General features: G+C 32.3%; 2 protein-coding genes across 2 annotated transcripts in view; both read right to left on the reverse strand.

Annotated features, from left to right (window-relative positions):
- LOC149489436 (arrestin homolog) overlaps positions 1-22,772 on the reverse strand; it is a 78,684-nt gene that overhangs the window by 51,220 nt on the left and 4,692 nt on the right. The gene's annotated exons all lie outside the window — the stretch shown is intronic.
- On the reverse strand, positions 14,790-16,241 carry LOC149489438 (uncharacterized). The gene has a single exon (XM_089714998.1). It carries the CDS (start codon positions 16,239-16,241, stop codon positions 14,790-14,792), a length of 1,452 nt encoding a protein of 483 aa, XP_089571124.1.

A 22,772-nucleotide genomic window follows, 5' to 3' on the forward strand; every position in this document is an offset into this window, starting at 1 on the left:
TTTTTTTCCAACCCCGATAAACAAGTTTCACTTGAAAAAAAACCGACTTATAAACGTTCCCAAGTTTCACAACCTACACAAAACACAAGCAAAACACAAACACATAACGTTTTGAATATACTCCTAACATCTAAATAACTAAACACAATAAAAATTATTTTGGTCCAACCATACGTTACACAGCAGCAGCCTAACATGCTTAATTTTAATTGTACATAAGCTCATAAGCGTATTGTAAAGCTTAGAATTTTCGGCAGAATCACGTTCGATCGATTCTCCTGACGTAAAATATTTCTAAACCATTTTGAAAGGTAATAAAATGTATTTATGGTGTATAAAATTGAACCAAACTTTCGTGATGAGATTTCGTTATTTTGTAGAGAAATTCAACAATGTTGAGAAACTTTTAGTAGGTTTGGCACGCGACTTTGGTCGTGTAGTACCAGGATAAAAAGGTTCTGCATATAATAATTCTATTTGAACTGTTTTAAAACAAAATCGTTTACACGTTTTCTTACTATATAAACATAGATTTATGAAATTGTTACTAGTAATGGTCCTAAGTATGTTGTTCTTTAACTGAATAAATAATAAATTATATTATTTCGCGTTTTAATTCAATAACTTTATATAAACATTTAAATATCGGAACTTATAATATTTGTGAGCTATAAAATGGACTCAAAACGATTATATATTTAAGAGATAGAATACGAGAGCTTGAACTTAAAGTCAAATTACTTATTCAGCTTGACTTTCCAAGTAAGTGGTCGGATTGGAAAGCAGTTTCAAAAGAGAAGAATAGACAAGAAAGTATTGTTATTGTTTAAAATAGGATAAAGTGTGCATTCTTTTTCGAAAAATTTTATTTAAAGACATAAATGCTCCTCTTACAATTTACATATTTTGTATTTTATTTTGGTTAAGTTGTTTATTACTATTGGTTAGGTTTGATTCAGTTTGGACACAACTATAGTGTAATGCCATGCAAGCGAAATTGATCGTTTTACGATATAGAAATAGGATTCAAATGATAAAATGAAAAAAAATGTAAACAAAAAGAACTATGAACGTAATATACCTATTATATAGTTATTTAAAATACTGAATTTATTTTTTATATTTATTTATTTATAATTTATTATATTTAGTAAGTAATATTAAAGTAATAAAAATAAAATAGTCTCCTAAAATTATTAAGTGGAAGCGCAAAGACGCTCATCATAATATAAAATAAGTATTACGATGCGTAAACTGGCGTTTTCATAATTTTATTGCTCAACGAACTATAACTAAAAAAAATTGGTTGTCTGTAAAGTCGGTTTACTGACGTTAGTAATTGAACGTGACAACGACCGATTGTGCTTCTTTGTCGCTCGTTTCACGCTCTCGCTCGCACTTCAATCCTTACACGGAACGCCTCAGAGCGAGGTAACGCCGCATGAGTCATGTTTTTTCGTGCGTGCCGGCGGCTCTATCGAATTATAAGACGTTGTCACGTCAAAAACTTGAGCGATGTCAAGGGACATCCGGATGGAACGAAGTGTTAAGTTAGAGAGCAGACAGAGAACCACGCGCACGACGCACGGCTTACAACTCTAGCAAAAAGTGTCGTGACAACTTTTCGTAAGAATTTTTTCCGTCTAGCCCCCTTTCAAAACGCGCGATAAGGAACTTCGTTCCAATTATTTAAATTCTCAGTCGCCATTGATAAAATATATCATAAATTAATGTAATATTTAAAGTGATTGATGATTCTGCAGTCATGTGTTTTCAAAACGCGTTTAAATTTTGTATAGACGTTTAATGTAGTGAAAAGCGATTTCAGAATCTAAATTAAGATTTATTGAAACTCCTATCAATTTATATCTTCAGTCTTAATTTAGATTGAAATTCGTATAACCAATTTATAAATATAAGTCTTAATTTTGATCTTGATAAAACCGTTTTACTTTTACCTCAAACGGATCACATTCAAAATCGATACAAACAGCTCTAGGTAATAAAGTCAATAAATATTATTAGGGAGATAAATTCATAACATCATTGAACGCGATTTTCATTGAAAACTAGCGGTCCGCCCCGGCTTCGCCCGTGGTACATGTTTACGTTTTCTCTACATAAGAACCATCCTCGTACTTCAAGGAATATAATAAAAAAAGAATTATCGAAATCGGTTCAGCCGTTCTCGAGTTATGCGCTTACCAACACATTTTGCGATTCATTTTTATATATAAGATTAATGATGTAGCATTTCTTCTATTTGATGTTTATTTATATTGATACAACACGTATAAAATTCCTTTTACTTTTCTACCCACGGTTTCAGTAACACCAACGCATTTGATACTGCAAAAGACTGAATAAGAATTCATATTATAACGAACGTCACTATGTCAAATCCGCTGGGATTACCGGGAATTTACGTTCAAATGAGAAATGTAAGTATGTATGCGTCTTTTTTACCAGAGGGTGAATCACACCGCACAAGGAAAATTGTGGACAAAAATTCCCTTAATATTACCGCGAAGACGTTTAAATATTTGTTTGCAGGAAATAAATTATGCATACTTGGAGAAATGCTGAATATTTGGGTTGAACTAACTACGCGCAAGATTTTTGGGATTTTGTTTACCAACTAGCAGCTTCAGCTTTAACTAGTTTTTTGCCTCCGACTTTGTTCACTTGAATTAGATAATAATATAGTCTAATAATTTAATATAGTCTATATTTGTTTATCGATTTTTGCTTCAATTGTGTGTTCATGCGATTCATGCTAAATTCAGTCAATTCTTTTTTAAAATTACAAATTTCTCCGTCATATCGTGCACTATAAAAAAAACGGCTGACCGTTTTTTTACCTGCCTGAGCAGGACAGTATTCCTTTTAGATTTAACAGTTGTCTATCTATATATTACACTTATAATGAGTCTATGAAGTCTAGAATGCATTAAAATTTAACTATACCACCTAAACCAAAATATATTAATAATTAACCCCGATGTTATACGTCATTATATATTCAGATCGTTAAATATAAGCGAAGTAGGACGTCAGCAGGATCGTAAATCAAAATAGCATTAGCGCTATTAAAGATACAAAATATAACAAACTAGCTGTGCCCCGTGGTTTTACCCGCATTGCTCCGGTCTTATTGGTCTTAGCGTGATGATATATAGCCTATAGCCTTCCTCGATAAATGGGCTATCTAACACCGAATGAATTTTTCACATCGGACCAGTAGTTTCATAGATTAGCGCGTTCAAATAAACAAACTCTTCAGCTTTATAATATTAGTAATAAGTAAATATAGATTTAGTTGATGCTTTTAACCAAAATATAAATGTAATTATGTCGTTAATGTGCCCTAGATTTATGTTTATAGCTATGTTTTTGTCTATGCTACGATATTTTATGACCACGAGTCACTAATGCGTTTATCTCTGTAAATATAAAATTAAGATAAAATTAATGTGTCACAATGCTAGTTACCATACTCCTTCGAAACGGTTGGGCTGATTATCTAGAAATTTTATGTGCCTCTTGAGTAGATCTGATAATCGGGTAACTATATATAAAATAAATAAATAAAACACATTTATTGTCAACATCACATCACATGGCAGAGATACATTTGAAAAAACAATTAAAAGAAAAAAAAAATCTTATTCTAGGTACATACAACAATGTGTCAGTGAGTGACTTGACAAACGGAGCCAACTCAGTTTATGATGGTAAGGTATCATTACTACCTTACCACCACTGATTTTCAGTGACCCCAGGATATATCTATTTTTCATACCCCTAAGTGATAAGATTACGGCAGCGCGTTTGCCAGGACAGCTAATTTGAACAATATATTGGTAGTACAAATGCCAAGTGAGCTTCAAAATGTTAATTCAGTTGTGAGTTAATTTTGTTTGTGAGTCGATGTTTTAGCGGGAATTGGGTCACGCTCGGAACCATGTTACCTACACTTTGACGTTCTAACCACACACCGCTGATTAGCATTGAGACAATCATTTGATGTGAGTACACGTGAGATAGGAATTACAAATTCTAACCTTCAGCACAGAATACTTAATAGTAGCTAACTCTAAGAGAACCTTAGGAAAGTTGGAATTTTTATTTTTCGTTGTTCAATGCACTTAATGCATATGCAACTTGTAATTTTTTAATGTAATACCTTGGTGTCTGCCGATAATTTCTTTACCATCTCTATTTTGGAAAAAGGATGTAGCTTTTAATGCTTTTTATGAATTTAATTAATTATTTAAAACCATTGCAAAACCACCAAATACATAACCAATAAAGCGCATGCTGATTGTTTGATATTATTATGGTACATCAATCTGTAACCACATCACAGAAAGCCTTATCTGTCCCTACCCTTACTTCTTATACCAGTTGTTTTCTGAGTGTCAACTCAAGGCATCAAGAGCTTAACGTATGTCAAGGATAATCCACGAGTGTCTTCTTCTTTTTGATTAATGGCAATCCCTTCTTGACAAAGGGATTCGATCAATGTCAAGTGACAGTGAAGGGGAAGATTTTTGAGTGGTTTGCTTGGAGTTTTCATGCTGCTTGGTTATTGATATTATATTAAAATGGAATATTATATAATAAGAACTTAACTGATAGTCTTATGCGTAATTTTTCAATAGTAGACTAGTATTCTTTAAAATATGTAATGAGAATGCTGGCGTAGGTACACTTCATGTTTATACTGCTTGGTTAAATACGTATTATACCAAAACTCACGAATAAGTAGGTAGGTACTCAGTTCTATACTTGATTTTTGTACAGTACTGACTACTAGTAGCTACCTGTAGAAGAGGGATAAGAAGTTAATGAATATGGTTTTCCAATAGATGCGATACGTACGTTTCATTTTAACTTGTTAACAGTATATAATAATTAACACTAATACATTTATCATTAAAGTTAAAAAGTACTTAAACGACTACCCATCGACCATCTCCTCTTGTTGGAACAGTGGGCCTTTGCCACAATCGATTGCTCCTCAGTTAAACACAAAGATTTATTTACTCAACCAGACCTTTTAGAGGCGCTTTTGGACGGTCAAAATGCTGAAAATTAATTAATGACCATTTACCACCAAAACCTCAACTGATGCCTATAAAAAATCTTCTACTTGGTCATAAAGTACCCTTTATTGTTGTACGGCTACATAAATTTGATGCCAATCATTGTAACATAACCCTTAAAAGACAACTTGAAGCGGGTAATAAAGATAACCAAAACATAAAAGGGATCATGACTGACTCGTTTCTTTAGGCTAAAGGAAAACCTAATAGGTTTTGTTTTATGTGACTGTTCTGGTAGTTGTAAAACCCCTTTATGATAGCTATCTACCAGCCATAGTATGGTAGCAGCTGTTGTAAAATTATTTATTTATTGTATCATATTTATGTCAATGTCTTGAATCCTTGTAACTTTCGGCTAGAAAACATACGAATTAATTACAAATGAAATGTTTATATTTTTATTTTTGAAGTAAAACTTCTTTAGGCGCGACTAGGGAGTAACTCAGATTTTTTTTCTGACGGAAGTAACGCTGTGTAGTTTCCGCCATTTAAAAATAATAATTCTGATTGGTTGTAAGTATATGTCATATACTACACGCTTCTTGACTTATACGCCAGCTAGTGGCAAATATCATAATCAATTAGGATTATTTATTTTCAAATTTTCAACCGGATCAATTGTGAATAGCAAAGTGAATGAAAAATTCAACAGTTTCAAAAACATTATTTTAAATTGCAAAATTTTTTGAAAATCTCTAAATATACTTGTTTATTTATTCCTTTTAAAATAAGTAAATTAAAAATAAAAATAAACATGTTGCGGATTATAATCAATCTATTTTAAATATTGCTGAAGACAAAGTAGTATCCATAGCAACAGATATGTATATGTATAGGTTGTCATTCAGTTGAACAAGAAGCATATGTACGCCAACAATTTCATAAAATGTCAGTTATTGATACAGGAGGATCGCCTTATGAAATCATATTAGTTCTTAACAAATTTTACATTATTACAACCAATATTGATGTATCTGATGGCTTAGCCAACGGTTGTGTTGGAAAGTTAGTGTATATTGAACGTGATGACAGTGATAACATCATACGCTTATGGCTTGAGTTTCCTGGTAAGATAGGAGAGAAAATTAGGAAAAAAGCTGCCCATCATATTCAAACTCTAAACATTAGTAGAACAGCAGTCCCAATTTTACGAAGATCGTCATCTGTACCAATGAATAGAAATAAGACAATATTTGCAAAGAGAAATCACTTTCCATTAGTATCTGCTTGTGCGCTTACAATACATAAGTCTCAAGGTGGTACTTTTGATCAAATCGTTTATGAATACAATAAAAGTCACAGTCAGCAGCTGTTATATGTAGCATTATCACGAGTAACTGATATAAATGGATTGTTCATTGTCTCAAACACCGATGACAACAAATTTTATCATGGAAGAAAGCGTCCAGGGGGAATAGTTGATTTACAGTGTGAATTTGAAAGACTTTCAAATTCTCGCCTAATAACACAACAGGAAGAATTATATAACCTTGTAAATGAGAGTAACATTACACTATTTTCCTTCAACTGCCAAAGTTTACGTGCTCGTGTTTCTGATCTGAATGATAAAGTATTAAAAAGGTCCACATTGCTGTTATTTTCCGAAACTTGGATGAAAAATGACGAACAAATTCTTATTGAAAATTTTTATTGCGTTACCCAATACAAACGACCCAACTCAACTGCTGGTGGAGTAGCTGTATATCATTCATCTACAGATACACTGAACAATGTAACACCAATTCAAAATATTTCACCAACTATATTATCACAAATTTCCGATGAGGTTTCACAAATTGGTGACATCGCCTTGGTTCGATGTGTTAATACGAATGACCAACCTGTGATTATCGTTGTTATTTATATTTCTACAAATACTAGCCTGACAAATATCATAAAATTTATTCATCAGCAATTACTTCACTTCACAATTGAAGGTTCTCGACTTTTAAATAGTAATTATCATGAATTACCGATGATTCTAACTGGAGATTTTAATGTTGTTTTTCGCTCTCAAGAATCTCAGCCGTTAATTGATTTTTTAGAAGAAAAATTTGATTTATCTATGAATACTTCTCGACTTCATTCAACAACGCGTTTCGGTACAACGATAGATGCTGTATTTTCAAGAAAAGTAGCAAATTTAGAGAGTAAAATTTATGTTTCAAATTATAGTTACCACAAACCTATAATTTCGTACGTAAGAAATTATGATGACATTCAATTACCTGTTTCGAATGAATAATATTAATATAACATTTAAATAATCTTTGTAAAGCACATGAATAATAAATATAATTAAATTATAATATAATATTTATTTATTTAAGTTAATATTTAATCATTTCAGTGATATATGTCGTCAACGCCACAGAAGTTTTACTTCAATTGCGCGTAAAGGTTACACGCACACACTTTTTTTTTGTAATAATAATTATGATATAAAAAAAGTCGAGGTGATTGGAAAATGTTATTTTTTTTAAGGTAACGATAGATATCGTTGATTTACAACAATAGCTGATATATTTTAAAATGTTTTAAAATAAAGCACAACAACGCATTATTGTATTAAAAAAGCTTTAAAAAGGGTTATGTTATTCATTGCAGAAGTGAATCATTGTTTCTATTTTTTTCTTTCACAACAGAGTCGCGGTATCGGTTCGGTCTGCGCATCAATCATTATGCGGGTAGTTTTACAATTGAATAGCAATCAGAATGAATAAAGGTTCAGTAGGTAATTCATTGCATTGGCTTTCAAAGACTTTTCATGTACAATTGCGTATTTAAGAATTATTAAATGTTTATTACAGTTTTTTAATATCAATATTGTGATTTGTGTCTGTTTGTGCTTCTAACCCCTCGTTTTCACCAAGAAACAAGTTAAATACTAGTTTGATACAAAACTTGTAGAATACTTTTCAAAACATAATTATTTATTTTACACATGTATGTAGACTGTCTCAAACATTCTTTCGTTCACACTTTGTAGCCAACAAGTATTTATACAAGTATAAAACACATTTGCGTTTACACTGAAGTCTGTGACATGGTAGAACTTGTCTGATCCATTGATAGCGTTCTCACCTACAAAACACAGTCGTGGTTTAGATAAGTATTGTTTATTTTATTGCAATTTCTGTATAATACTAGTAACAAACAAGTTTTAAACTTTATCCATGTTTGTTGGATAAAGTTTTCAACATACATACATATCACAAGTTTTTTTTTAATAGAAATTATAAAAGTAGGTACGACTGAATTTGTCTCGAATTCTACAAGTATTGCTACAACAAAAACAAGAGATCATAAACATGTAGGCAACTTAGATCAGGCAACTAGAAGTTTTCAACCAACAAGTTTCATATAAGTTATCCTACATGTATCAAATTTTGTATACAACATGTTTTACACATGTCTATGAGAAACGAAAACATTGCATCAAATTTGTAAAATACATGTATTATACTTTGGTGAAAACGAGGGGTAACGTGTATTCTATTTTTTGTAATTGTGTTTATTGGACCATCAAGGTACCTTTTACAAAAGCTTGTCTCAATTCAGATTCCACGAGATCCCAGTAAAGACTTTGAAAGAGCTTTTTTAATTAACGTTATTCGTTAGCCTGAAGCAAAATTATTATTGATGACGACCACGACAAGTTTTCCAAAATTTCACATTTAAATGTCAAGCGACTGTAGAAGCATAAGATAGATTGGATATCTTTATACCGGAAAATAATTTCAACAGTTACCCACTCATAATACCTATGTATTTTATTTACAGTTCAAGACATACTTATAATTAATATTATGTATTTTATTTAGCAGAGAACGAGAGAACGTTTTAGCACAGTATTACAATATTATTTCCTACAGTAAGGAATCGCCTTTGATGTCGCGCGATGCCGCCGCCAGCGTAGGTACTTACGCTGCCACACGAAAATACGCTAGGGTTGCAACAAATGGGAAATAAAACAATTTTGATTATTAATATTATGATGAAATCATTTATTCATAATTATGTACATTCAAAATAATTGCGATTATTAAATCTGATGTAATTATTTGTTCATAAATATATAATTACAGATATTGCACTGCTAAATATTATTTACGTGGACACTTTATTTTTGGATGTTCTTAATTGTATATTATACCATTTAACTAAGTAATGCATTCGCATTGGGATATACAATCTGATTAGAAAATAATGAGGACAACATATACATTAGGGTGGAGTGATAATGTATGAAAGAATTTTTTTTTTGTTTTTTTCAAAAGGCATAGCGACAGAAAGGTGCCTTTTAATGAGTGAATTCAGTATACAAAATATTGTTTACCTGTCTTGATGTTTTGAGGTGCCCCAACCCAATTGAAAATTAGAAAAATTTGATTTTTTCGCAAACTTTGATTTATTTTTTAATCACAGTAGTTTTATGGCCTTCAAATCTATTATATAACAAACTTCTTTGTGATACACTAAATAATAGCCTGATTAGTTGTTTTAACGTATTTCATTAATGAAAATGATATTATAGAGGAATGAAAATGTCAGAAATAAGTAATTATTTAGTACTAGCTGCGCTTGCGGTTGCCTCGTGGTTTCACCCGCGTGGCACCGCTCCTGTTAATCTAAGCGTAATGATATACCTAGCCTATAGCCTATAGCCTACCTCGATAAATGGGCTATCTAACACCAAAAGAAATTTTTAAATCGGACCAGTAGTTCTTGAGATTAGCGCGTTCAAACAAACAATATCTTCAGCTTTATAATATTAGTATAGATAATAATATTAGTATAGATAACGCTGTTTTTTTTTTTCAAAATTAGGCATTAGCAGTCGTGATACTGATGCTCTTGCCATTATAAAATCATTTTGTTTACTTTCTCAGCAAACTGCACTTGAAGCTTATGTCACCAATTTGATAATATGCTTTACGGCCTGGGCAAGGCATAGAAAATCTTTGATATTCTGAAACGTAGTCAAACCGCTTTTCACGATGTCTTTTAAGGTTTCTTCAGATAAATTAGAAGTCAGAGGCTCAGTTTTCTTACATTCTTGCCACATAGTTAAGTTGGTATAATCTTTTGAGCAAGTACAAGAGAATTAAAAAAAAATGCATTTGCAACTTCAAATATCAAATAACCTTTGGTACTGAGTGACAAAATACTTCAGTTATCATTTCTTGTTCTTTTTTGTTAGTTTGTCGGTCTTGATAAGGTTTTAATAAGCGTTTATATTCATCGAATATGGTGTGTCGAATAAGTTGTAGTACTCTATTAAAGCTAATAGTGGGAAGCGATGCTTTTCGCCACACATCAAACATTTCCGTAGCTAATCTTTCGGATAAATCAGGAATTTTGTTATTTTATCAGGTTTAAATTCATATCTAATAAATAAGTAATAGTTTCTTAGCATCAGTATAAGTTGGTAATTGAGACACTGTGTACTTCACTGGCAAACAAAATACAGGACAACATGTCCTTTGTCGTATTTTGACTTCCAACACTTTACTGTAACAAAGCGAAAATATAGATAGAACTCACATCAAAAATATTAAATTATGATCTTAATTGTATTTACGTGTAAAATATAATTAAGAAATATTACTAACATTAGTGTTATTTCCTTAACGGCACTGTTCAAAATCAACGTTTCCTACAATAAGATTCGGCGCAAACGGGCCACCGACCGACCGATTATATATTGAAATATTATGTATTATGTGTCTTCCCGTTGGCAACCAACGAGATAGCACAGAATCTGATTTAGCGTTAATTTGTCAAAATTAAACTTTAATGATTTTCAACTAAATTTTTTGAATTTCTGAAAGTTCATGATGTTGGGGGCACCTCTAAATGTATCATCTGCAAAGTATAATTTTGCATGTGTATTTATGAGCAATAATGACATCTTTTTACAGGTATGCCGAAACGAAAATGAAAAAAAATATTTTTCACTCCACCCTAATATACATAGCTTTGATTTTAATTCAACAGATACAATTAATACAATCTTTCTGAAATATTGTTTCCTTCTGGTATTTCAATGTAGATTTACATCCGTAAACGGAACAGTTTTTGCGCGTCATAATAGAATATGTAAGTACCTATGTATAATAAAATTATTACACAAAAAATACGACTGTGTCATCCTTTCGCGATAGTTAATGCAAACTCAGCATGATTGCATTAAGCGGCCCGCGTCGCCCGACCCCCCGCCAGTTCCCCTCCGTTTCTCTGCACAAGTACATTCGTCGCCATACTGTAGGATGGTAATACTGTGGTTTTAGTAAATATACTAGAATTACAATTGCAATGGGAAATATAAACAAAGATACAATATGCGTAGGTACCTACATCTGTTTCGTAGCAATCATTTAGATTGCTGGAGAATTTAAAAAAAACGATCAAGTGTTGACAGACAGACAGAGAAGTCTTAGTAATACCCGTATTATCTTTGGATACGGAACCCAAAAAAGAAACAAATAGGTAACTTCCTAATATTAAAAATCTGCAATTTTTAATATCTAATGTCGATTTTTTGAGGGATTATTTAATCTCAACTTTATGCAAGATAAATGGGAGTAAATTAATATTTTTATTTTGATTTTGTATGCCGTATGCGTGATGTAAATTTGAATGCGAGAGAAACCTCGGGTCGTAGCTAGTTTTATACTTACACGTGTATTATTTAAATTTACTTGAAATTGGTTCAATTCTAGGTAAAATAAATAAATGATATTTTGAAAACAAACGTTATAATTCAGTGGAAATTCAACACTATAATGCTACTGATACGATGTTTTAAAGGCTTATATTACGAGAACAGTTAAAAGCAAATCTTCTACACATATAATAAATCTGTAGAAGGGTCAATTCTGTACATTGAAAATATTGAAAAAATAAATAGCAGGGGGTGTTACTGGATCGATACCAAACCCAAATATGTGATTAAAAAAATTTTTGTCTGTCTGTCTGTCTGTCTGTCTATCTGTCTGTCTGTATGTGAAGACATCACGTGAAAACTAACGGTTCGATTTCGATGAAACTTGGTATAATTATACCTTATTATCCTGGGCGTAAAATAGGATACTTTTTATCCTGAAAAAATACGAAGAAAAAAAATAATCTTAATTTTTCAGTTTTATCCATAGACGTTGTTCTGTAGAACAGCGAACACACGTTGGGTATTATTATAGGCCTAGCCGTATTTGAGTCCAATAGATATTTATAAGATGTTATTGTCAGAGTTACTCAAAATGGAGAAATAAACCATCCACGCGAAGACCGACATCCGCGCGGACGGAGGACCGCGGGCGGAAGCTAGTAAAAAATATTATTTTTAAAACAACGAACGAATGTACCTATTGTTTCCATTAACTAGTGACAGTCAGTTTTTTATATTATTTTGTTATTTTGAAAGTTTTCAATGCTTCGGTTAAAATAAGAATATAATATTACAGTATTCACAATACCATACAAAATTCTATATTTAACACACAAATACAGAAGAAATAAAAAGAAAATAAACATGTTCAATAGGCGGCCTTATCGCTTACAAGCGATCTCTGTCAGGCAACCGTTATATAGGTTTTGTTTTGTGAAATAGAATTAAGTATTCACGTGTAGGACTATAGTATATATTTATAGATGTCCCAAACTATAACCTTGCTGACTTACTCAAGAAACGTGACATACATGTTTATAGCGAATCAGTACATTTGGAGTTACTAGAGTTTGCACGGGTACAATGCAAATTCTTTAATTTTGTCATTTGTGGTTGCTTGTTGTATAGATAACTTATACTTGTCCTTTAGAAATTAAACATTTTAAAATAAATGTTAGTTATAAATAGAGGACTTTTTGTTTGCTACGAATTAACTCAAAAACTCTGTTTTACAAATTATCCAAATTATTGTAATTTAAGAAAACTATATGATTTATTTATTTACTACCTATTTACTTAGCTTTCAAGCTATAATTTTTATTCCAGAATATACCGGTCAAAGCTAGAAGCGGCGAGATTATTTTTTCCGATTGTTGGTTTTCTTTTTTGACGTGACAACGTCTTAAATTAGGTTGCGACTGGGAGTCACTTATGAAAAAGTGTATAGTTGCCGCGTTGGTTCTAGATCGGTCGAGGAAAGTAGTGGGGGCAGTCTGCGCATGTGTACAATACGACCAACGTAACTTGGCGGGCCTGAACATAGCCTCTACGAACTTTTGCGCATGTACACTCGTAAAAAAAAGTGTTATAGGCATTTATTTCTTTTAAACTGAAATTCGAATAAAAATTTCCTTATACAGAGACCAAGTACAAATAAAATAAATATCAAAACGCTATGAGACATAAAGCAATAAAAATAACCTAATGAATTCAGGATTCACTCAGCAACTCTTAAAAAAACTTTGTCAACATTTTTTACGCCTTCTTCTTTTTCTTTTTTAAAATACTGCGTCAAATCGAATATTATTTTTCTCGCCTGGCGATTTAAAACCATATTATGCTTTGGTGGCATCTTTGTTCGCGAATAATACAAAATTCCAAGTAGAATATTCCAAATTATCACTAAAACAAACTTAAACACGAACAAATTTAACAACTTTAAATTTAAATTATTATATTGTTGAGTGTTAACACTCAACAATATAATAATAACAAATAATAACGATCAACTCAACGAAAACTTTTGTAACCGCCTGTACTCAAGACAGAGATAGCGACACGAACACGACACCAATGTTAACGTGTGACTGAGATACATAATTGCGTACCGAGAATTGCCGAATATGCACGAAGTTATACGACGTAAACAAAAAGGGATGTCCACTATGCGTGTCTGAGGATATTGATTAATCGATTTTTTTTTCAAATCGATTGAAATTGAATTGTGAAATATATTTATATTTAATTTTATAATAGGTTTCAAATATTCTCAATCAGTCCTTATTGTAGTGGTCGTTTATAAATAAATGATATTTAACTAAATCATGTCTTACAACCATGAAAATAAAATGTTATTAGTTTTTTTTTGCTATTAAACTCGAAATCTCTTTTACTAACGACAAAATTCAATAAGTTTGTAAAGCTATTTCGTTCAGTATCTCATATAAACAAAAATCAATAAATTTCAAATCGATAAAAATCGATTGCGATATTCGTTCGAATAAAGGGATGATTGTGTTTACATAGAGTCAATCCCTAGCCTAGATCTCCGCCCCGCGCACGCCGCCTCATGCCACCATTTCGTTCCTAAAAAACGTTCGTGCGCAGCCTTCTGCGCGAAGTTCAGGCCCGCCAAGTTACGTTGGCCGTAGTGTACAATCGTGCACGGAAATTCTTAGCGTGTTATTAAACATTTTTTATTTCGTATTTTGGAACTTTAGTAACTTAAACATACAGATATTATAAAAGTGAAAGTGAGTTTGTTTGTCTGTTATATCTTCACGCCTAAATGGCAAAACCGATTTTGATGAATTTTGATACAGAGAAAGTTGGGACCCTGGAGACGGATATAGGCTAATAAAAGCGGGCGAAGCCGCGGGTAAAAGCTAGTTTATGATAAGTTGATAACACTAGTTTTTACTTGTAATTTATCTTGCAAGTTGGTAAATTAAGAAAAATTAAAAAACAAAAGTAAACAGTTATTATATTTATTACGTAAAATCACACAAAAATTATTCATCCGGCAGTGATGATATTCCTTCCATTAATTTATCTTGGGATGTTGAAGTAGAAGGTTGAGGATGGAAGCACGAACGTAAGGGCACTTCATTGTCGTCAGACATTTCGGAGTCCTCGTCATCACTCTCTTCGCTGTCGGAGCTGTCATCAGTAACACGAATAATAAACTGTTCTGTCATAAGATCTATAACGTGGTCACTTTTTGCGTATTCTTCTTCTACAGATTTGGTTTTATTACACAAGATCTCCCACTCTCTTGCTCCCATTAAGTTAACTTTTTCTTTGACAAGCTCAATAACATTATTAAGATTCCATTTTACGTTTTTGCTACCCACATACTTCTTAATCATAGACCATGCCATCTCGATGGGGTTGATATCGGGGTGATATGGAGGCAGTCGCAGAATGTTGTGATTGTGTTCAGCCAAAATCTTGTCAATAGAAAACGTTTTAAATTGTTCTTTGTGTGTTTTTATTATCTGATACAATTGTGGCTTTAACATGTCGTCATCGTATTCTATACCTTTTTCGGACAGCCAAGCTTGCATATCCGCTTTTCTGGAGTTTGAAGTGGGTGCAAGGTCATACTGCTTATTATGATAGGCAGCGTTATCAACCACGACAACAGAATTGGGTGGAATATTAGGAATTAGTTGTGTTTTTAACCATTTTTCGTAATTCTCGTAATTCATGTTGTCGTGATAGTCTCCTGATTTTCGTCCAGCTTTAAATGTGAGCAACGCATTTGGTACAAAGCCCGCCTCGGATCCAGCATGTACGATGACCACACGTTGTCCCTTAGAAATAGGCGTTTTAAGGCCCTTGGTTGAACCATCTGTCCAAGCTTTGGGATTAGAATGTGACGAATCCACATACGATTCATCCGTGTAAATTATTGTTCGTCCTTCTTCACGATATTTTTTTAGTTTTTTTAGGTACTCGATTCGTTTGAGTCGGATGTTTGTGGTTTCTATCAAAACCTTCCTATTATTTTCGGTCTTTTTCCATTTAAACCCCAATTCTTTAATAATCTGACGTAGACTAGTTTGAGAGCCTTGAAAATTGATATCTTCCTGTAACTTTTGTCTTAGTTTTTCTACTGTAGGAATTTCTTTATTAGTTAAGTGAAAGTTATGAATACATCTTTTTATGACTCCCTGATCAAAATTATCAATGCCCGTTATCGGTTTTGCGCGCGGTCTTTTCTTTCCAGGAGTTCTAAATACCGTCAAAAACTCTGAATTTGCGGCCTGTGTGGTAATTCTCCTGACTGTTATCACAGATGTATTTGTTGCTAGTGCTGTTCTTTTTTGTTCTTGTTTCAAATTACTCATAACTTGTTGTAAAATATTTTCGTTAGTTGTACCAGCTTCCGCAGTTTCTTCCCGAATTTGTTCTAAAATGTTACAAATTTCAATTAATGTAGATTTATCTATGGTATTCATTGTTCTATTTGCAAACAGGTGTAAACGTTGTATAGGTGTGGCCAATTTTTTTTGCAATAATATTGTGGCTGCTGCACTTGTATTTATAACCTGCTTTAAGTTACTTACGATTTCATTCGTTTCTTTTTTAACGTAACAATTCACGTCGTACACCATCTTTCTAGCTTGCCGTTTTAAAATTTTATTTTTAACCATTTTTACTTTTTCTTCTACGTATTAGTCGCGATAATACAAGCTGTGCGCAACAGTACTCGAGAGGCACGAGACGCGTGAACAAAGCGCGGGAATAGACGAACGACTAACCTACCAATAACGAGTCGCCGTCGGCGCACACCTACCCCCCTCACTCCGCACGTCTTCAACGAGACCTTAAAATTGAACACTGCGCATACCCTCTCCACTTTTGCCGAGCGAACTTGAACCAACGCGGCAACTATAACGCTCGGTAACGTTACGATGAGTCACCGAACGAGAGAGAGGCCCGCCGAATGCCTTGCGTCTCTCTCCCACTCAACTATGATCGAGAAAAAGACGTTGTCACGTAAAATCTTCGCCCGTAAAACCGACTTTACAGGCAACCATTTTTTTATCGCTTGAAATTACTAGAAAATACTACTGCATATAGGAGTTAAAATCAAGATATGTTATTATTTAGTTCTTTATCTATAGTAATATTTTGTGTTTTTGGTTTAAAGATGATTAAAGATTGTGAAGAATTATCTCATTGAAAATCTACGTTATGATTACGTGGATTAGGCTGCTTTTTGTTTTAGCCGACTATCTAATTAGAAATAGTGCTTTTTTGTGTTTGATTTTTTGATTAGGAAATTCATGATAACTGATAAAGTCAAACAGCTTGATAATAATTGCAGTCGCAGGATAAATTATACATATTAATCATTTGTTATGATTATAATTATTTTAGCTTAATTTTCCGATTATTAGTTGTAGCTTTTCTCCGAAAAATTATTTGTACGGCGATTTGTCGGTATTATCAACTTCGATGTGATCGAGTGGTGAAAGAACCCATAGAATTTTAAATTATCCTATTCTACTAATATTATAAATGCGAAAGTTTGTGAGGATGTGTGTGTGTTTGTTACTCTTTCACACAAATACTACTGAACCTGTGACTGAACCGATTACAATGAAATTTAAGAAGCCGCGGGCGGAATGCTAGTCTCATATAATTTCACTTTTAATAATTTCAGAAGAATTAGTCGTATTAGTGCAATTTATTTAATAATCAAATTTTAGAAAATTTAATATGTAATTCCATCAAGATCAATATAAAATATACCTATATTACATAATCATAAAGTCGATATTTGATCATCAAGAAATTAAATTATACGCGCACAAAGCAAAGATGCGATATGAAGAACTAATTACTTGCCCTCGGGTTAACTTCTCGATTAGTTAATTGTTCCAGAACTTTATTAAAAGTCATGCTCAGAACTAAATATTGTTCTGGAAAGTTCTAGAAGGTTCCAGAATGAATTTCATACTGAATCATTTGTATACTATGGTTACTTGTGTAATTTTCTTACTACCTACTGGAAAAATAATAGTCTGTTTTTAATGATATATCTAAGTAAGGGAAAAGGATACAGTGCAATCATGTTAAATTAACGCGATCGTAGTCACGGGAATAAAGCTGTTTAGAACAAAAGTTTTATAGTATACTCAATAGCTTTTAACATTTCTTTAAATATTACGAAAACGATAAAAAATCCTGTTTCACGATTTGCTTATTGTGTAATTGCTAATTTAACACTGACTTTTTCATACATTTATTTTAACTGACAGATAAGTTTAACAGAACATAATACCTATCCCGAAGGTAGTATTTAAGAAATATGATTGTATAAAAAATATTTAACAAAAATCCGTTTAAAATATTGACTAAAATTACATAAATTGCGAGTTTGTAGAACATAATACCATAGTATAAAGTATTATATTATCTGTGATACGAATATTATATAAACTATATTTTACTGTACCTATATAATAACTGTACTCCTACACGGATATTCTTTAACAAAACGAAAGTACAAAGGTCAAATTTGATTAATCGCTCAGATTGATTTCAATAGTCATGTGAAAATAATCTATATTGATTTTGATTTTTAATTAACTTCTGTCGCAATGGTCATCACATTAAGGCTTTAATAGGGGCTAGCGACCTTGACGACGATTTACAAGGCGGGATCCTGAGACGGCCGCGGAATTTACCGTAGTAAAAGTACGTATAAAAATTATTAAAAAGATATTTGGATATGGAATCAAAATTTAAAACAACCATGCCCTGTGTTTCAATTTGATAAACACACTGTAAAAACACTACAATAATTGATGTTATATTGACTTAGCGTTTTGGTTAAAAGTCCAAAAATCGACCTCAGTTCATGATTTTTTTCCAAAAAACCTGATTGTAAAATAAACAAATTAAAACAACCATGCCCTTTATCATATTCGAAACTTTAATATACATTTTTTTTAGATATGTACATTAAGTATCTAAGAAGAAAAACGGTTATAACTAGAGTTAATTTTCGGTATTAAAAGGGAACTCTACCCGATTCAAGCCTTAAGTGGAGACATGTAGGTAAATTAGAAATAATTGCGTTGAATATCCTTTAAGTTCAAATTTGCATACGTATAATAATTAATTAACATTGCAGGTTAAGCTCATATTATATCTTTTAGCATATATTATATAATATTAAAAAAGACTGTAATAATTTCATTACTGAAAAATTACTTTAATTTAATAAGGTAGCCAGTAGCCACATATTTCTAAGAAATTAAAGAATGACGAAGCAGAGAAGAAAACTTTTTAATGTTTTGCATTTCATATAGGTAGATATAAACCCATAAAAATGTGTTTAAGAAATAAAAATCTGATAAATGAAATTATTTGCTCGTGTACGAAATTCATAGCAGTTCTAAACTGGATTAAACAAACCTATTGAAATCCGCGCTTTGATATTCTGTATTACTTTCACAGAGAACAAAATATCGCATACTAGCTGCGCTCCGCGGTTTCACCCGCGTGGCTCCGCTCCTATTGGTCTTAGCGAGATGATATATAGCCTACAGCCTTCCTCGACGAATGGGCTATCTAACACCGAAAGAATTTTTCAAATCGGACCAGTAGTTCCTGAGATTAGCGCGTTCAAACAAACAAACAAACTCTTCAGCTTTATAATATTAGTATAGCACTTCAGTTTCTCTAGAATTCATGATTTAGTTCTACCATATTCTGGAATGTTCTATCATTACTCCATTGAATTATTCATTTGTTTTATAATATGAATGAAAGAAAAAATGAGCTATAAATTACAATGGTGAACATAAATATTAAAGAGTAGATCCGAAATGTGATTGCTCATAAATAAATATCAGTTTCGGACATGACAGCGTAATGAGAGGAAATCTTGGCTTCTAGGGATTATTACGTAACAACCATTGAATACATACTAAAGCTTGCGACTTCGTTTGTTTCAAGTTTGCTATTTTCGGTAATACGAGCGGTTTATACAAGAGGTTCCTTTGCAAGGACTTTATAGAGAACGCCATATTTTTTCATCTCTTAATAACAATCTTAATATACATATATATAAATCTCGTGTCACAATGTTTGTCCTCAATGGAATCCTAAACCACTTAGCCGATTATAATAAAATTCGCACACCATGTGCAGTTCGATCTAACTTGAGAGATAGGATAGGTTTTATCCCGGAAATCCCTCGGGAACGGGAACTATGCGGGTTTTTCTTTGAAAAAGCGGGCGAAGCCGCGGGTGGAAAGCTAGTTATGTATAATATACTCCTATATGTTTGAAAGTATAAATAGTAAGTACATATTATATCATTGGTCTATAAATGTTAATATACAGTGAGTAGGTACTTCTGATATGTATTATTATTATTTTTTTATATCAGGCAGCCTTGCCCATATATTATTAGTAGTACTTATTCTAGTGTTAGTAAAAATACATATTTATTTTCAGATTTAAGAGTTTTATTTCAATGTGAATAAAGATAAAAAAAAAAAAAATTAAGTTTAATCTCTGTGCTAATGTAAAAATATAATAATAATAAATAAATCATCTATTTGCACCATTAGATATTATATCTTACAAAAATTTAATGACCCAGGCTCCTAATATAGTTGTAAACTGTTTTTCAGGAGCCTGTGTTCACACTAATTTATATTACACTGTTACAATGGCGTATGTACACGAATTTATTCAGCTTTAGACATAATTTATTATAATATTATTTGTTACATTTCAACATTTGTTCATTATACATTATTATTAATTAATTACCTATTTAATAATTATGCATGCATTAAAAAAATAAAAAAATAAAAAATAAAAATAGTTTATAATCCACTCGGTTAACCCTAGTGTGTGGACGTAAAACATGATAATTATGGTGTGTAGGTGTGAGAGTGTTGTATGAGAGTGTAGTGTTGGAGTGTAGTGTGTGAATGACTTTATTAGAGAAAAGAACTGTCCTAGTTAATAGAGTAAACGTTCAGTATTTAAATAATCAAAAGTAGAGAGCCAATCAAAAGTAGAGAGCCAATGTTTCCAATTTATGTTTCAGCACAATGCATGTAGTTGAGTAGGTAAGAGTCGTTAAAATGAAAAGGTCGACAGGAAGATACTACCTTTAACCTATTACTTACGTATAAAATCTAAATGCATTTCTTTCTATAGATTATCGACATTATGACTTTTATAAACAGGAAAAGCAATATCCGATCCATGCAACTTTGCTTGCTCTCAAAGGAATATTTTTCCCATTAATGCAATGTTTTTTTTTATTATTAATGCTCCGCTCCCATTGTCACGCGATATTAAAACATTCCTTGATAAAAGGGTTATGCAACAAGCATTAATAACTAATTTCTTTCTGTACGTCTGGTTGTCTGGAAGAAATCGTTATATAGCGATAGGATCGCCATTTGTTTTAATTCATAATTATATTAAGTTTTATAGCAATAAAGTATACATAAATATAAATAAATTTGCGATCAAACCAGTAATTCCCGATATTAGTAAACAGCTTTATAACATTAGGTACACGATTCGTTATATTAGTATGACACATTCTGGATGTTATCCAGAACTAATTGTCATTGCACGCAAATTGTATCGCTCTTTTGGGAGTGATATTGTTAACTATCGAACATTTTAGAAATAATTATTATTAATAGAAGTAAGATCGTTAATAATCGATTTTATTTGTATGAAACCCAAGAAATGGCATCAATAGTTTATTTTAAGCACGCAAGTAGGTATTTAAATGTATTATTTGGATGATTATTTACAATTTATTTGTCCAGAAGTAATAATTATTCAGTATTTTAATGTAGATAAAATGGCAATAATATAAAGCTGTAAAATCATGTTTCATTATTATAATAAACTAGAGGTCCGCCCCGGCTTCGCCCGTGGTACATATTATTATTTCGCAATAAAAGGTAGCCTATGTTCTTTCTCGGGTATCAAAATATCTCCATACCAAATTTAATGCAAATTGGTTCAGTAGTTTGGGCGTGATTGAGTAACAGACAGACAGACAGAGTTACTATCGCATTTATAATATTATAGTATGGATTAAGGAATCTTACTCAATCCGCCCATCGCAACATACTTATTATACAGCTGATTCATTTTACAGTTGGTTTCAATTCCATAGTGAATCACCAATTATGTACAATTTAAGGTCTTTGACTTCTAAAAGAAAGGCAATAATTATATCTAGGTACTTCATTAAACTAATTATAACCATATCTCTCGAGAGCTATTATGTATTTTGACGGTTCTAAAGTCCTTCTAAGGAACTCTATTGACGTAATCAATCGTCGTCGTCGTCGTAATCAAACGTCAATCTCATACATTCCTATTCTATTCTACTGAACTTAACGCTAATAGAAAGCCACTTGTCTAGGGGGGCAGTATGATTAAAATGTTTGTTTTTAATATCACTTCTACTGTCAAACAAACTTTCGAAGCCGACGAAAAATATTTATAATAGTGCTGTTTTGAAAAGCCAATGAAGCTTTGGAACGATTTACCACCTGCAGTGGTCCCGAACAACTAGGACATTGGGGCCTTCAAGAGCTTATTTGTCCATAAAAGACCGGCAAAGCACTTGTAACGCTACCAGTGTTACAAGTGTTTATGGGCGGTGGTGACCACTTAACATAAGGTGGCTCACCTGCCCCTTTGTTTGCTCTGACATGAAAAAGAGCGTATGCCGAGCACACGTGTCAGAAGTGAAACTTCTTTGGCAAGATTCAAAGATACCAAAATCTTCGCCTTACTCCACGACGCGACCTTGAAATTTAACCTAAAGAGGATTCACTTCAAAAAATCACAGTAAAGTAGCCTGTAGCCTTCCTAGTGTAGGTCTGTATTTATTCACTATCCATGTTTTCTGATAAGGATGTAAGGCCAAACTTATGAAATTACATGATCGTCCTTGACACGTGGACATACACCATAGA

Source organism: Colias philodice, chromosome 3, assembly GCF_061535455.1.
Source record: "Colias philodice isolate Cphi_HAF_F1 chromosome 3, ilColPhil1 Martin Lab GWU primary, whole genome shotgun sequence".
Classification (NCBI taxonomy): Eukaryota; Metazoa; Arthropoda; class Insecta; order Lepidoptera; family Pieridae; genus Colias; species Colias philodice.